Source organism: Taudactylus pleione, unplaced genomic scaffold (genome assembly GCF_031769625.1).
Source record: "Taudactylus pleione unplaced genomic scaffold, aTauple2 ptg000361l, whole genome shotgun sequence".
Lineage (NCBI taxonomy): Eukaryota > Metazoa > Chordata > Amphibia > Anura > Myobatrachidae > Taudactylus > Taudactylus pleione.
This window is the reverse complement of record NW_028284762.1, coordinates 179,864-195,914: the sequence shown is the minus strand read 5'-3', so window position 1 is coordinate 195,914 and position 16,051 is coordinate 179,864. Positions and strand designations below refer to the sequence as shown.

The window sequence follows — 16,051 nt, the reverse complement described above, 5'->3', positions numbered from 1 at the left end:
GGGCAGCGGGAGGCTCCTGATCGGAGGGGTGCCCAAATAAACTAGCGGCAGCGGAGAGAGCTCTGACGCAGCTGCTTAGTACTGACAGGAGGCGGGCCTGAGGCAAGGCCAGGGGGGCATCACAGAGCCGCGGCTCTGATTGAAGGCGAGGATGGTCAGTGAAGCCGAATAACATAGCCCTGTCAGTAGCCGGTCACTAGTCTGCCACTTTTGAATTGAACAGCTGACTTGTGTGAGTAGATCTTCAGCTTAGAGCAGGAGGTGATCGCGGACATATAAGGGCTCATTATAGTTGCCATATTTACAATCTGCCAACATTATTTACTGTCAATCAGAAGAGGCTCTGAATGAGGGCCGGGCTCCATTTTCATGGAGCGTCCTCCTGGACGCTCGTATAGCTGTGGGTCACCACCCACAGGCTATACGAGCGTGCATTGTGATGGTCGCGATGGTCGAGACCATCGCGACCATCAAATTTGCGAGCCGGAGCCTGCGGTTGAGGTTTTCAACCGCAAGCTCCGGAGTGATTTTGGCTCTATCAGAGCCAAAATCACTCCCACTGACATCACTAGTGATGTCAGTGGGCCGGCTTCTGACTGACGGGAGGCGTTCCCATGGGAACGCCCCCGTCAGGGAGGCACGCCCCCGGCACGCCCACCAAAGGGGGCGTGCTGTCAATCAACATTGACAGCACGCCCCCTTTGATCGGACACAACGAGCGAAGGACTTTCCTTCGCTCGTCGCGTCTGGCGCATGCGCACGACGGAGCTCCCTCCGTCGTGCGCATGCTCAGTCCATAACATCGACCCACTTGCGAGCGGACAGCCGCTCGCGAGTGGGTCTGAATCAGGCCCATTTTCCTTAATTACTGTTTTTTTAGTATTCATGATGACACTTAATACAGGAGATATCACTGATATCTCCTGGGTAAGTCCACCTGCATTAATTTCCCCACTCCCCATACATTAGTACATTAGTATGGGGATGTAGAAATTAGGCTATTCATCAAATTCCGAAAATTATGTATTTTCGGAAATTGATGGTGTTACTATATGCCACTCTTGGGTGGCGTATAGCGGGTTACACTTACCTGCTGTCAGCTGGGCAGGTCCTCCTCCGCTCTCTCCGGCGCTCCCTGGTCCCTCCTCCAGCTCGGGTGGCTGCTCGGACATGGTGTTCTCCCGGCAGAACACAGTAAAGTTTAGAAAAAAAAAAGTGTTTTTTATTCTAAACTTTACTGTGTTCTGCTGGGAGAACACAGTGTCAGAGCAGCAGACAGAGCCGGAGGTGGCTACAGCGGCCAGGTAAGTGGAGGACAGGGGGGAGGTGAGCGGAGGAGGTTGGGGGGCACAATTACCGCAGCTCTAGCCAGTGCTGCACATGTGCTGCTTTTACGGATGTAACAGCGCATGCGCAACACGGATTACAGCTGCGGTAAATTAGAGCAGAGAGGGAAAAGTATCTATTTCCCGAAAAGCTGTCATCGCAGAAATGACAGATTTTCGGAATAGATAGTTATGGGGAGGAGGAATGACGAAGTCCTCCGGTTATTAGGTAGAAGTCCATGCCCGTTCTAAACCTAATTACTTCCAGATTTTTCACTTTAGTACAACCCCCCCCAGGGTGTTCATAAAGTTACACCGTATGGGCAAACAATTTATTTCACAGTAAGTGCTGGAAGTGGCCGCCGTTCTCTGCGTCACACAAATGGAGCCGGCTAACCATGTTCTTGAACACCCTTTGCAATGTTTCCCATGAATTTTCATCATCACAGTGAATGTTCGCTTGCAATTCTGGAATACTGGGCCTGATTCAGACCCGGACGCTAAGAAGCATCCGCTCGTAGCTGCCGATGGTTCGCATTGTGCGTATGCATCGAAGTGCACGTGCGCCAACCACTGCGAAAGATCGGGAAGCATTTGCTCGCCCAGCATAGACAGCCCAGCTGAATGAGTGACAGGTCAAGCCGTTTATGGGTGGTAACAGGGGCAGGCCACTAGAAACGGGGGAGTGGAGGTGCGAACGCAGGCGTGCCTGAGCGTCTTAACGCCGTTTCAGAGCCGTGCATAATTAACAGGCAGCGTCATAGTACACGTCACCTGACTGAAGTGCTCGCAGTGCTTGTGGTAGGGTAGAGTCAAACTCAAGCACTGCGAATGCTCCCGATGGTACCCGATGTATGGAGAATTTGTTTGCGACAACTGTTCTGTAATTTTCTGAGAAGGTCTCCTGCATCCGGGCATAACTGCCGCAGTAGATACACTGCGTGACAATGAATATACGCTGCTGCAACTTGTACCCCATGGGTCCTCAGTTCCGGTTTTCAATGTTCTTCACCACCTGGAATAGAAGAAAACAATTACATGCGTTTTCCTATACGGTTGCATATATTTTTGAACACCCTGTATATTCTGCAATATCAACAATTTAGTATTATGGGTCCTAGGGCCTGATTCAGACCCGGTCAGAAGCGCTGAGCGCTCACAACTGGGTCGAAGGTGGCCCACAGCACATACGCACGACGGAGCTGGCTCCTTCGTTGTGCGCATGTGCGAGACCCGGCTAGCGACGGGCAATCCGTCTCTCCGGGTCTCGCCCCAAAGGGGGCGAGCTGTTGATGTTGAGTGACAGCTCGCCCCTTTTGGTGGGCGGGCCGGGGGGGTGGCTGCCCAAATGGAGGCGTGCCCATGAGAATGCCTACCGTTTGGGGGCGGCCCCACTGACATCACAAGTGATGTCAGTGGAGAGCTTCCGGCTCTGTTAGAGCCGAAAGCTCTCTGGGGCTTGCGATGAATGAGACCCTACCACAAGGGTCTCGTCGCAAGCCCGATGGTCGCGATGGTCTTGACCATCATCATGGCCGCTCGCTATAGCTGTGGGTGGTCACCCACAGCTATGCAAGCGGCTAGGAGGCCGCTCCAAAAATAAAAAAAAAAACGCCCTGATTCAGAGAGAGCGCCACTGAATCAGGCCCCTAATCTCTGGGGAGTTAATAGCATTAAGAAAATATTTACTAGCACAGCACTACGTCATAATCCGCAGCGCACTAGGACTAAGCACATTGACCCTGACACATCGGCAGCTAAACAGTCTTTGATGCATTAAGCTGGAGACAATATGGTCTGTCAAACACTAGATGCTGGCAAATAGGTTCAACCTATTGTGACTCAATAACAGCTAATGACATTACTGCATGAATTGCTGACTTAGGCCAGGTAAACACTGCAACGATATCTGCACGATTTGTTGTTTCCAGACAAATTGTGTATATCGTGCAGTGTGTATTTCCGTGGGTCATACACAATATCTTTTGGTTGGATGTGCTGCATGGCCAATCAGATGATATCGTGTATGAGGTGGTGCAGTTTAATAAGGGACGGAATAAGTTATCGTTCTGCCGTTCATTAAATTGCACAGTGTGTGTACGGGCAATCACGGATGGTCCAGGACGAAGGGGATTCATCCCGACCATCCTCCCGATTGCCCGCTAGTGTGTACCCGGCCTTAGCGGAATGTTAGGCCAGGTACACACTACAATGAATGAATATGAATATTGATTGCACTGGCTGAGTCCTTTAGCAGGACTCTCCTCCAATAGACACAAGCTGATATTCTTATTTAAGTCTCATAGGGGTAGATTTAGATTTCGAGTTTGCAAATCGGTGGCTTTGACCAATGGATTTCAAAGGGCAAAAATAATGCTAAGTCAGCTTGGTAGAGCATTAATTACTATTCTCCTTTGACATACATTGTTCAAAGCTGCTGATCATCTACCCAATAAACGCAGCCAATATAAAATGATGTGGGCTTTACACAGTGGATCTACATTACTCACTTCTTTATTGCCTATGACAATGGCCAAATTGTGATGGCTAGACAACTAGGTCAAAGCATCTCCAAAACAGCAGGTCTTCCGTTATACACTGGTTAGTACCTATAAGTGGTCCAAGTAGACAGCGACAGAGGCTCATTGATGCACGTCTGGTCCAATTCCACAGAAGAGCTACTGCAGCTCAAATTACTGAAAATGTAATGTTGGCTATGATAGAAAGGTGTTAGAATACACAGTGCATTGCAGCTTGCTGTGTAGCCTCAGACCAGTCAGAGTGCCCATGCTGACCCCTGTCCACCGCCAAAAGCACCTACAATGGGCACATGAGAGTCAGACCTGGTACATGGAGCAATGGAAGAAGGTGGCCTGGTCTGCTGAATCCCATTTTCTTTTACATCATGTGGACATCTGGGTGTGTGTGTGTCATTTACCTGGGGAAGAGATGGCACCAGGATGCACTATTGGAAGAAGGCAGTGTGGTCAATATTCTGCTGAGAAACTTCAGGTACTGGCATTCATGTGGTTGTTACTTTGACACCTACAGTACCAAAACATATTTGCAGATCAAGTAGCGTTCCCGCTAGGCTGTTTTAGATGCGCCCGGCATCTATTCTCCCTGTCTGCAGCGCTTGGGGGCTGCCCGGCGTGTCCGGAAGTGCCGGGCACGCCCCCAAGTATGACAAAAAGGGGACGCGTCTTATAAACACGCCCCCTTTTCATGGCCACACCCCCTTTTCGGGAGCGCACACGCCGAAGGCGCGCGCACATTGCCCTCTCTAGCTCCGGCGCCGTGCCTGCCGCCGGAGCTAGAGTGAACACTAGATCAAGTACACCCTTCGTGGCCTGTTTTGAACAGGAAAAAGCTCTCTTCCACACTGCAAACATTGGGCCTCATTCAGACCCACTCGCAAGCGGCTATCCGCTGGCAAGTGGGTCGATGGTGCGCATGCGCCAGACGCGACGAGCGAAGGACTTTCCTTCGCTCGTTGTGTCTGATCAAAGGGGGCGTGCTGTCGATGTTGATTGACAGCACAAACCCTTTGGTGGGCGTGCCAGGGGCGTGCCTCCCAGACGGGGGCGTTCCCAAGGGAAAGCCTACCGTCAGAAGCCGGCCCACTGACATCACTAGTGATGTCAGTGGGAGTGATTTTGGCTCTGATAGAGCCAAGACCACTCCGGGCCTTGCGGTTGAGAAACTCAACCGCAGGCTCCGGCTCGCAGTGGCGATGGTCGCGATGGTCAAGACCATCGCGGCCATCAACCTGCACGCTCGTATAGGCTGTGGGTGGTGACCCACAGCTATACGAGCGTCCAGGAGGACGCTCCATAATTATGGAGGTGTGCCCTGATTCAGAGCGAGCGCTCTGGTCAGAGCGTCCGGCTCTGAATCAGGGCCATTGTTCAAGAATAGTTTGAGAAACAAAGAGTTGAAGGTGTTTTCCTGGCCTCCAAATACCTCAGAACTTAATTTGTGGGATGTGCTGGAAAAACAAGTCCGAGCCATGGAGGCCCCACCTCGCAAATTACAGGACTTAAAGGATCTACTGCTAACGTCTTGCACGAGAGGGACCTAAACAATATTAGGCAGGTGATTTTCATTTTATGAGTACAGATATGTCGTTACACATCTTTGCTGCAGTCATGCCAAAAAGCCCCTCGCGGCGCGCCAGGTCCTGGTCCAAGTGTCACATATCAAATTAATCAGCACAGTCTGATGATGGGTCCTAGTCGCATCAAAAGACGCCCGAGGTTAGCAGAGTAGCACAGGACCCGGCGGTTCACTCACGCCAGGCAAGTTGCGTTGAGTATTGAGGCTAGATGTTTGAGGACACATCTGTGTATCCCATCTAACTTTGCGTTTAAGGAGCATAGGATACTGGTGACCTCCTCTACAGGGTGGTGCAACCCACAAGTATAGCATTTATCTTAGGATAGCAAGTTGGTATTTTTATTTTTTTTTTACCATAAAATTACGTGCTACTATTTAATCAATAGTTCCATATATTAAAGCAATAAGGTTGGATGATCCGGGATCCATATCCACCATAAACTAGTCTACATGGGCAGACTAAGGCTTATGATCAGGAGTACATATTATCCTTCATTTTATCATGATGTCTGTCCCCTCACATCCCGTGTAAAGTGTGTGCCTGTTGTTATGCCATGTGAAGTGGCACTGTGCGAGAAATGTGATTTGGATGTACTATGCCAACCAGGATTCACTTCCAGTCAAACCTAGGAAGTGTTTAATGATTTTCCAAAAGTATTCACTCCTCTCTCGAAAATTGTTGCCCTGCTTTATACCGATTTAATTATTATTTTTTTTAATACTGAAAACATTGCAAGTATCTTGCTCAATAAAAGAGGACAATAACGACTTGAATGTAGACTGGTGTTATAATCTTTTAGTTTCTTATGCACAGTAGCCTGATTGCTGCTGTTGGTTTGATACAGTTACATTCAAGAAATGAATGAACTCCATACTATAATTTAAGTTGATCTCAACTTGAGAAGGCAAGCAGTCCAAAGCTGTAATCATTGACTCAACTAAAGCAGCTGTTCCAAACCACATTCCGAAAATATCACCAAGGCACCTTCTACATGACACATACTAACGCCACATATGGGCTCTATATACTTTTGGTTGTTTATGCCAGACATTAAAGATATTAGAATATGCCATACCAATATTGAAACCCATAATGGTGCCAACAGCCTGTATACAGATATCATCAGCGTATTTGGAATAAATAATATACTACTACACTGTGGGGCATATTCAATAGGCTACGAGAAAAGCAAAAAACCCGCACCTGCAAGGTTTTTCCTGCAGGTGCGGGTTTTGTGCTATTCTATTAGGTGCATGTTTTGTTTTAAAACACGAGTCGGGAGGCATTTTTTTGCGCACCTCCTGAGCAAACGTGATTTTTCCTAAAATCGATGATTTCAGGAGAAATCACCGGGACTTGCTCTGACACCCCTGCAGCACCCCCCTGAGGACTAATTAAGCAATTGGACGTAGCCAATTAGCTTAATTAGTCCTTAATTACTTACCTTCGGCAGCGCTGTCTTCTGCATCCAGCGTCGGGAGCTGGCTCTTCTGCAGCAGAGTGAGTATGTCAGTGTGTGTGGTGTTTGTAAGTGTGTATCAGTGTGTGTGTGTGTGTGTGTGTGTACATGAGTGTGTGTGTACTGGTGTCAGTGTGGCCCCCCGTAATGGCCGCTGGGAGAACTACATCTCCCAGCAGCCTTTGCTCCTCCCACCAGCCCCTGGGACTCCCAGCAGCTCCCTCTCCAGTACGAAGAGAGAGGGGAGGCCGCCGGGAGCCGCGGAGACTACTGGAGACCCCCGGCAAGGTAAGTGGTGTGTTTTTTTCAGCAAAAAATACGCCGCAGAGTTTTCAAGACTGAAAACCCCGCGACCAGTATTTTGGAAATTGAGGGCCTGATTCAGACCCGCTCGCGAGCGCACAAATAAAAAAATGCCGTTCTGATTCAGAGCGAGCACTCTGAAAGAGCGTCCGGCTCTGAATCAGACCCTGATTACCGCGGGTATCAGGAGTGCGCTTACCCGCGGTATTTCTAAATTGGGCGCGAGGGGCGCAAGATTTTTGACTCCCTAAACCTCGCACCCAATTGGATATGCCCCTATGTAGACAAAAGTGATTGGACACCCCCGCGCACGTGAAATGGAGCAGCAGACGCATGTCCATGAAGGTATTAAATGAGAAGTATAGAGATGTTCTTTGATAACTCTGTGCTCCCTACATTGTGCCAGTTCTACGGAAACAACAAATGTTTTTATCAGGAAGACAATGCCACCTGTCATGTTTCCAGGGAGACGCTGGACTGGTATACAGAAGATTCACTAATCCAGATGGACTGGCCAGCTCAGAGTCCAGATCTTAACCCCATTGAAAACCTCTGGGATGAATTGGAGTGACGGGTGCTTTCTAGGCCGACTCAACCTTCCTCAGTGTCACAGTTGGTCACTGTACTTAGGGCGGAATGGAAAGCATACCGCCTGCTGCTGTCCAGGAACTTGTGGACACTTTGCCAAGAAGGTGGAGAGCAGTAATCAGTGCACATGGTGACCTACACAGTACTGACGCCAATAACATCTCACTGATCTATTTGCTGTCAGTGTCCAATCACTTTTGTCCACATAGTGTAGTTCCAACAGCTGTAATCAGAATTAAATGGCTGAATATTCATGTGAATGGCAGACGTACACTGCATGCAACACATACTTTTCTGATAGGATCCTTATAGGGTTTTAATTCACTTTAGTCTGTTTTAATGCCATCTGACTGTCTGATCAAACATAGGCACAAGTTTCAATACTTGATATTTTAGCTTTTGTGACCTTGTAAACTTATATTTCTCCATCGTCCAGAAATCACCTAATAATCTTTCTCTTTTTTTTCCTCCCTTTTAGAGTCTCGTCGTTGCCGTGAGCTACTTCTTGTTCTTATAGTTTTCTTATTGATCGCTGCGTGTGTCGGGTTCTGGATATTGTATTGCAGATACAGGTAGGGCGCACAGCAGTAATGACATTGCAGAATGTGTGCAGTAAACTTCATTTGGATCCAATTGAGAAATGAGTGTGATTAAACCTAGTATATGTTTCTTTGCCATGCTCGGCTTTTTAAGGGGTCCTCAATGAAAACGCTAACTCAGCAATACTCTGGCTGCGAGCATGCGCCGGACAGTAAGGAAAATAAATGCAGATGTGAAAAATACATAGGACCTGATCCCGGGATTTATGCTAATGCAATCTCTGCAGCGTTCCAAAGCTTACCCGAGCACCGCTGCTGTCTCATCAGTCCAATGGCGCTCTCCTGCATAAACGCACATCGAGCAGACACGTAGCATGTAAGCCAAGTCTGCCCGGCCGCACACTGCAGCTCTCCTGACACGCGGAGAGCTCTCATGCTGCGAAGGAGATCGCAAAGGCTAATTTATGCACGCCCACGAAATGGCGTTTAAGTGACACGTCTGCGTTTGCCTAACCCACTACAACTCAATGATGACAACCTGTCACTCACATTGCGAGTGAATTCTCTGTGCTGTCAGAATTGCGAAACAATCGATGAGCGTTCATGGTGCGGCATCCACACATGCACAATATCTGCGTAAATATCGTCACTGCGTCTGTCTCTGACTCAGGCCCCCCTGTCCACAGAGTGTACAATGTTATGGGAAAATAAACAGAGACAAGGAGGGACGGCCATCGATGATCAATCATTTTGCCATCAATGGCGTAGGTCCAACGGATCTCCGCCATCAGTGCCAGAGAAGCAACGGTGCTATTTGTTTTTCCCCCCCCCCGGTGGTGGGGTCACGGTACTTCACCCCAGCCGCCCTCTGCATCACTCAGCCCCTCCACCCAGGTGCTCATGTGTCTCGGAGGTTGTGACCCTATATGCTGTAGTACAGAATTCAGTAGAGCATTTAAAGACTTTAAGGCCGATGATGTATCAGCAGCATGTCAGAGGATGCCATGGGTGGGTAGGCAGCATGTCAGAGGATGCCATGAGTGGGTAGGCAGCATGTCAGAGGATGCCATGAGTGGGTAGGCAGCATGTCAGAGGATGCCATGAGTGGGTAGGCAGCATGTCAGAGGATGCCATGAGTGGGTAGGCAGCATGTCAGAGGATGCCATGGGTGGGTAGGCAGCATATTAGAGGGTGCCATGGGTGGGTAGGCAGCATGTGAGAGGATGCCATGGGTGGGTAGGCAGCATGTCAGAGGATGCCATGGGCGGGTAGGTAGCATGTTAGAGGATGCCATGGGCGGGTAGGCAGCATGTCAGAGGATGCCATGGGTGGGTAGGCAGCATGTTAGAGAATTACATGGGTGGGTAGGTAGCATGTTAGAGAATGACATGGGTGGGTAGGCAGCATGTTAGAGGATGCCATGGGTGGGTAGGCAGCATGTCAGAGGATGCCATGGGTGAGTAGGCAGCATGTCAGAGGATGCCATGGGTGGGTAGGCAGCATGTCAGAGGATGCCATAGGTGGGTAGGTAGCATGTTAGAGGATGACATGGGCGGGTAGACAGCATGTTAGAGGATGACATGGGCGGGTAGGCAGCATGTTAGAGGATGACATGGGTGTGTAGGCAGCTTGTCAGAGGATGACATGGGCGGGTAGGCAGCATGTCAGAGGATGACATGGGCGGGTAGGCAGCATGTCAGAGGATGACATGGGTGTGTAGGCAGCATGTTAGAGGATGACATGGGTGTGTAGGCAGCATGTTAGAGGATGACATGGGCGAGTAGGCAGCATGTTAGAGGATGACATGGGCGGGTAGGCAGCATGTCAGAGGATGACATGGGTGGGTAGGCAGCATGTTAGAGGATGACATGGGTGTGTAGGCAGCATGTTAGAGGATGACATGGGTGGGTAGGTAGCATGTTAGAGGATGACATGGGTGTGTAGGCAGCATGTTAGAGGATGACATGGGTGGGTAGGCAGCATGTTAGAGGATGACATGGGTGGGTAGGTAGCATGTTAGAGGATGCCATGGGTGGGTAGGTAGCATGTTAGAGGATGACATGGGTGGGTAGGCAGCATGTTAGAGGATGACAAAGGCGGGTAGGCAGCATGTTAGAGGATGCCATGGGCGGGTAGGCAGCCTGTTAGAGGATGCCATGGGCGGGTAGGCAGCATGTGAGAGGTTTTATAGGCGAGAGAGAAAAAGGAGACAAGGCATAGGGGTATCCGGTTGTTTGATCGACCTAACTGAGATCGACAATACATTCATCGACTCCAACTAGTTTGACAGGAACAATTGCTCAACAAACCATAGATTGGCTAGACCCCTAGATCGACCACCTGAAGATCGACACGGACATGAGATCGACACAACATAAGATCGAAACAAAGCAGATCGACGATATGCAGATCGACAAAATAGGTAGACAGTGAATAGATCGACATATCAAAAATCGACGAGTTCAAGATCGAAGCCAAATAGGTCCACAGTTAATAGATCGACAGATAAAAGATCGACACTTTACTTTTAGACAATACAAGAAAGTATACATATCCTACACGCTGCCCGCTAATAGCGCATACCACGACGCTACTTTCAATCGTGGAACTACAGGTCCCAGCCAGCCCTTTCATCCATGCAAGCGCTCCTGGCAATGCTAGCCCCAACGTACACCTTGCAGGCCTTGTCCCTAATTGCTGGGCATCCCCATGCGCTGCAGTGCACCCCTCCATCACCCCCCCCTGTGCTCCCCGCTATCCTCGACACCTGGCCATGGGTTCATCCGTCTAGCGGGCAGCATTTTAAGCTAGACGGATGCGCCCATGTCCAGGATAGCGGGGAAGGGTTGATGAAGGGGTGCACTGCAGCGCATGGGGGTGCCCAGCAATTAGGGACAAGGCCTGCAAGGTGTATGTTGGGGCTAGCATTGCCAGGAGCGCTTGCATGGATGAAAGAGCTGGCCGGGACCTGTAGTTATAGTGTGATGCCATGGGGCGGTTCTGCTGGGTTGGCCTGGGGGGTCCCGTGCCCTGTATATGTTCCATAGGAGTGTTAGGGAACTGCCTGGTGGAGGTCACCTGGATATGGTGGGCAGGCCCATAATTATGGCCATCATTATGCTAAGAACCTCTTTGATGCAATTTAGCAGTAATATTATTATTAGGTTCAGCATGGTTACAGTGTGCACTTGCATTTGTTTCTCTTTCACTGTGGGATATGCTGGCGCTACGTAATTCATAACGGATAATAATTATTCCACACAGTCATTTGTTTTTGTTTTTTATTTGCACAGACATAATGCTAATTCCATGTCAGCTTAGCAGCGCCATTGTTCTGTTCCAGAAACTAGGAAAAAAAAGAACATTTACAGCCAGATACTGTAACTAGAATCACAGCTGTTCAGTTCCCTCTGTGAATAAAGGTCAATCTTACAGCGAGCGGTTAAGGAGATATTTATAATATATTTTTCAATAATATTTTTTTATTTTTATGCCACAATTATAAAAACATGTGTAACAATCTATGGAAGTAGCATTATATTCGATCCAAAACTAAATTAGCCCTAAGAGCTAAGATTTAAGTTGGATAGGAATGTACTTTGGCAGCAGGAGACAGGTGTAGCGTTCCAGGGGGAAGGAAGAGCGGGTACGGGATGCCAGCGGTCAGGATCCACCCGGTCAGAATCCCGATGCAGGCATCCTGGCAGAGTTAGGATACCGACACTTGTTGGTTAGTATCGTAACCCTCCCCCTCTCCAAGCTCTAATCCTAACCCTCCCTCCCCGGTGCCTAAACCTAATCGCCCCCACCCTAGTGCCTAAGCCTAACGTCCCCCTCCCTGCTCCCTAAATCTGCCCCCCTAGTACCTAAAGCTAACCGCCCCCCACCCTAGTGCCTAAGCCTAACGTCCTCTTCCCTGCACCCTAACCTGACCCTGCCCCCCTAGTTCCTAAATCTAAGCTCCCCCTTCCCGCACCCTAACCCTGCCCCCCTAGTGCCTAAACCTAACCTCCCCGCACCCTAACCTGACCCTGCCCCCCTAGTGCCTAAACCTAACCTCCCCCTCCCCGCACCCTAACCTGCCCCTGCCCCCCTAGTGCCTAAACCTAACCTCCGCCTCCCCGCACCCTAACCTGCCCCTGCCCCGTAGTGTCTAAACCTAACCTCCCCCTCCCCGCACCCTAACCTGACCCTGCCCCGTAGTGTCTAAACCTAACCTCCCCCTCCCCGCACCCTAACCTGACCCTGCCCCGTAGTGTCTAAACCTAACCTCCCCCTCCCCCTCCCCGCACCCTAACCTGCCCCGTAGTGTCTAAACCTAACCTCCCACTCCCTGCACCCTAACCCTGCCCCTCTAGTGCCTAAACCTAACCTCCCCCTCCCCGCACCCTAACCTGACCCTGCCCCCCTAGTGCCTAAACCTAACCTTCCCCTCCCCGCACCCTAAACTGACCCTGCCCCCCTAGTACCTAAACCTAACCCACCCCCTAGTTCATAACCTAACCGCAATACTTACCATCAGGATGCCAGCGCTGGGATTCTGACAGGTTTTGGGATTCTGGCGCCTGCATCTCCACTATCGGTATATTCACCGGATCCCGGTACAGCTGGGTAGAATACTGTGTACATGTCTCACAGAGGTTGGGGAGATGACCTTGGGACTGATTCAGAGATGGACACAGTGGGGCGATGCGTCACACAGCCGCACTGCGCACGGGCACACGATGGATTAGTGATGGTGGTCGCAGAGAGGATATTTAGTTAGTGACATGTAGTCAGCGTTTGGAGGAGGTAACGTTAGAAAAACGCCGTTGCGTCGTGATCGTTTTCTGGGCGTGCGATAGTTACCTTCTAAGAATTCAGTCTCCGGTGTAGAAGCCTCGGCGTCTTAGGAGAGCCCACGCAGTTTGATGTGCGAGCAATGATTACGCTCTTGTATGTAAGTACCGGATGGTGGACGTCTCAGTGCACAAGACATCAGCTACAGTAAGTCACTTGCATATTTCCGCTGCGCACGGATTCGCAGTTGCGACAGGATTTGCGCCCGTCTCTGAATCAGGCCCCTTGTCTATTATTTATGAGCTAGTGGACGTTATTGGAGTTAGTTAGGAGATAACACTTTATACAAATCTCACAGACAATAAAGTAACCGCGGTTTTTCTTACTCTTTACAGACAATTATTCGACATATGCACAAAGCAAAAGCATGAAGAAGATCCTGACCGGCGAGAAGAGCGACAGACCAGGTCTGCTTACTCTGACAGCGCCTCCGATAGCTGTATCTAAGGGAAGAGCTCTGTGCTTATCCATCGTACTTAATATGCCACCATTGGTGCACAATAGCGCCAATAAGAAATCTCTCTCTCCCTCTCTATATATACTTACCATACTGTCCCTTTAACACTCATGAATTACACAGGTTCTGTGGATGATTAAAACCAGATGAAATCCAGGCTTAAAGTCAGCCAGCCACAGAACCTGTGTCATTCATAAGTGTCCAGGTTTAAAGGTATAGTATGGTAAACCTATATATATATATACTGTAGGGGTGTGCACCGGACACTTTTCGTGTTTTGTGTTTTGGTTTTGGATCTGGATCTTTCTTCGTGTTTTGGATCTGGATTGGTTTTGCCAAAACCACCCTTCCGTGTTTTGGGTTCTGGGTTTTGTGTTTTGGATCTGGATTTTTTCTTAAAAAATAAAAAAAAAACGCTAAAATCACATAAATGGGCCTTTTTTTGTTCCTACGCTATTAATAACCCCAATAACATTAATTTCCACTCATTTCCACTCTATTCTGAACACCTCACACCTCACAATATTGTTTTTAGGCCAAAAGGTTGTACCGAGGAAGCTGGATGACTATGCTAAGCGACACAAGGGGGCGGCACAAACACGTGGCCCATCTAGGAGTGGCACTGCAGTGGCAGACAGGAAGCCAATCAGCGTTATGGTGCCCATTTGCATGTAGCACGAACCCGGGAGATCCGTGCTACATGCATCTGTGTGATTGGCACAGAGCAATGACAGGTCCGTGAGACCCGTCTGTGCTGCTGTGGTAAAAAAAAAAAAAAAAACCTGTGTAAAAAAAGAAAAAAATGGCGTGCACCCCCCCAAAAAAGAGCAACCAGCCCCGGGCATTAGTAACCCAGTGCTGGGTGTGCTTAAATACAGGGGACAAATGACGTAGGGGTCCCCTGTACTTAAGCACAACCAGCACCGGGCTAGTCAGAACCAGCGCTGGTTGCCAAAATACGGGGGACAAACGACGTAGGGGTCCCCTGTATTCTGCGCAACCAGCTCTGGGCTCTGATCCGGTCCTGGTTCTGGAAATATAGGGGACAAAAAATGAGTAGGGTTCCCCTGTATGTTCCAGAACCAGCACTGGACTTTTTCTAGCGGGGGGCTGATGCCACAGCCAGGGGAGCCCTTTCACCGGGCCCCCCAGCCGCAGCATCAACCCTGACCGCTAGTCAGCCCAGGCCGGGGATCCCTGGAGAGCTGGGGACCCCCCCAATAAAGGGGTCACCCTCTCCAGGGCACCCCAGGCCCAGGCTGATAGCCCGGGGCTATCCCCGCCACCCCTGGTGGCGGTGGGTGGCGGGTTGATGGTGTGGTGTAAATAAAGAATATCAAACATTGTCTTTACAAGTAGAACTGCAAGTCCCAGCTAGCCTGCCCCGCATGCTGGTACTTGGAGAACCACAAGTACCAGCATGCAGGGCATTAAGGGCCCACTAGTACCTGTAGTTCACCTGTAAAAAAAATGTTTAAAAAAACACAGGACACACACACCGTGACAGTATAAGTTTATTAAACATACATACACACACACACATGTACACATACTCACCTATGTAACCTGTAGCATCGGTCCACTTGTCCGGTAAAGTATCCCTAGGGGACCTGTGAAAAAAAACATACTCACCATCTCCTATGCGAGGTTCTGTCCTCTTCGTTCCAAAGTAGGCATCCCCGGACTTGGCAAAAAAAAAAAAACGAAAACGCGATCCACGAACTTAGTACCGTTCTATAGAACGGTACTTCCCGAATGAGAGCTTAGCGGCGGGGTATCACCATGGAAACCCTGCTGCTAAGCGTTCATTGGCTGAGAGAGGTCATCTCCCGTCTCTCAGCCAATGAACGGCTCCCTCCATTGTAGTCAATGGTGGGAACCGCAGGGTAAACTTTAATAACCTTGCGGCTCCCAGCATTGACTACAATGGAGGGAGCCGTTCATTGGCTGAGAGAGACGGGAGATGGCCTCTCTCAGCCAATGAACGCTTAGCAGCGGGGTTTCCATGGTGATACCCCGCCGCTAAGCTCTCATTCGGGAAGTACCGTTCTATAGAACGGTACTAAGTTCGTGGATCGCGTTTTCGTTTTTTTTTTTTTGCCAAGTCCGGGGATGCCTACTTTGGAACGAAGAGGACAGAACCTCGCATAGGAGATGGTGAGTATGTTTTTTTTCACAGGTCCCCTATGGATACTTTACCGGACAAGTGGACCGATGCTACAGGGTTACATAGGTGAGTATGTGTACATGTGTGTGTGTGTGTGTGTGTGTGTATGTATGTTTAATAAACTTATACTGTCACGGTGTGTGTGTCCTGTGTTTTTTTTAAACATTTTTTTACAGGTGAACTACAGGTACTAGTGGGCCCTTAATGCCCTGCATGCTGGTACTTGTGGTTCTCCAAGTACCAGCATGCGGGGCAGG

The 16,051-nt window shown here is 49.5% G+C and overlaps 1 protein-coding gene across 2 annotated transcripts in view; it reads left to right on the top strand.

Annotated features, from left to right (window-relative positions):
• Nucleotides 1–14,035, top strand: part of LOC148508525 (nectin-1-like) — a 69,284-nt gene extending 55,249 nt beyond the window's left edge. For both annotated transcript variants that reach the window (XM_088444385.1, XM_088444384.1), the window contains 2 exons: nt 8,271–8,364; nt 13,506–14,035. In XM_088444385.1, the coding sequence (XP_088300511.1) occupies nt 8,271–8,364; nt 13,506–13,617 (206 nt within the window). In that variant the 3' untranslated portion in view covers nt 13,618–14,035. The remainder of the gene's footprint in view (nt 1–8,270; nt 8,365–13,505) is intronic.
• The last annotated feature ends 2,016 nt before the right edge of the window (nt 14,036–16,051 follow it).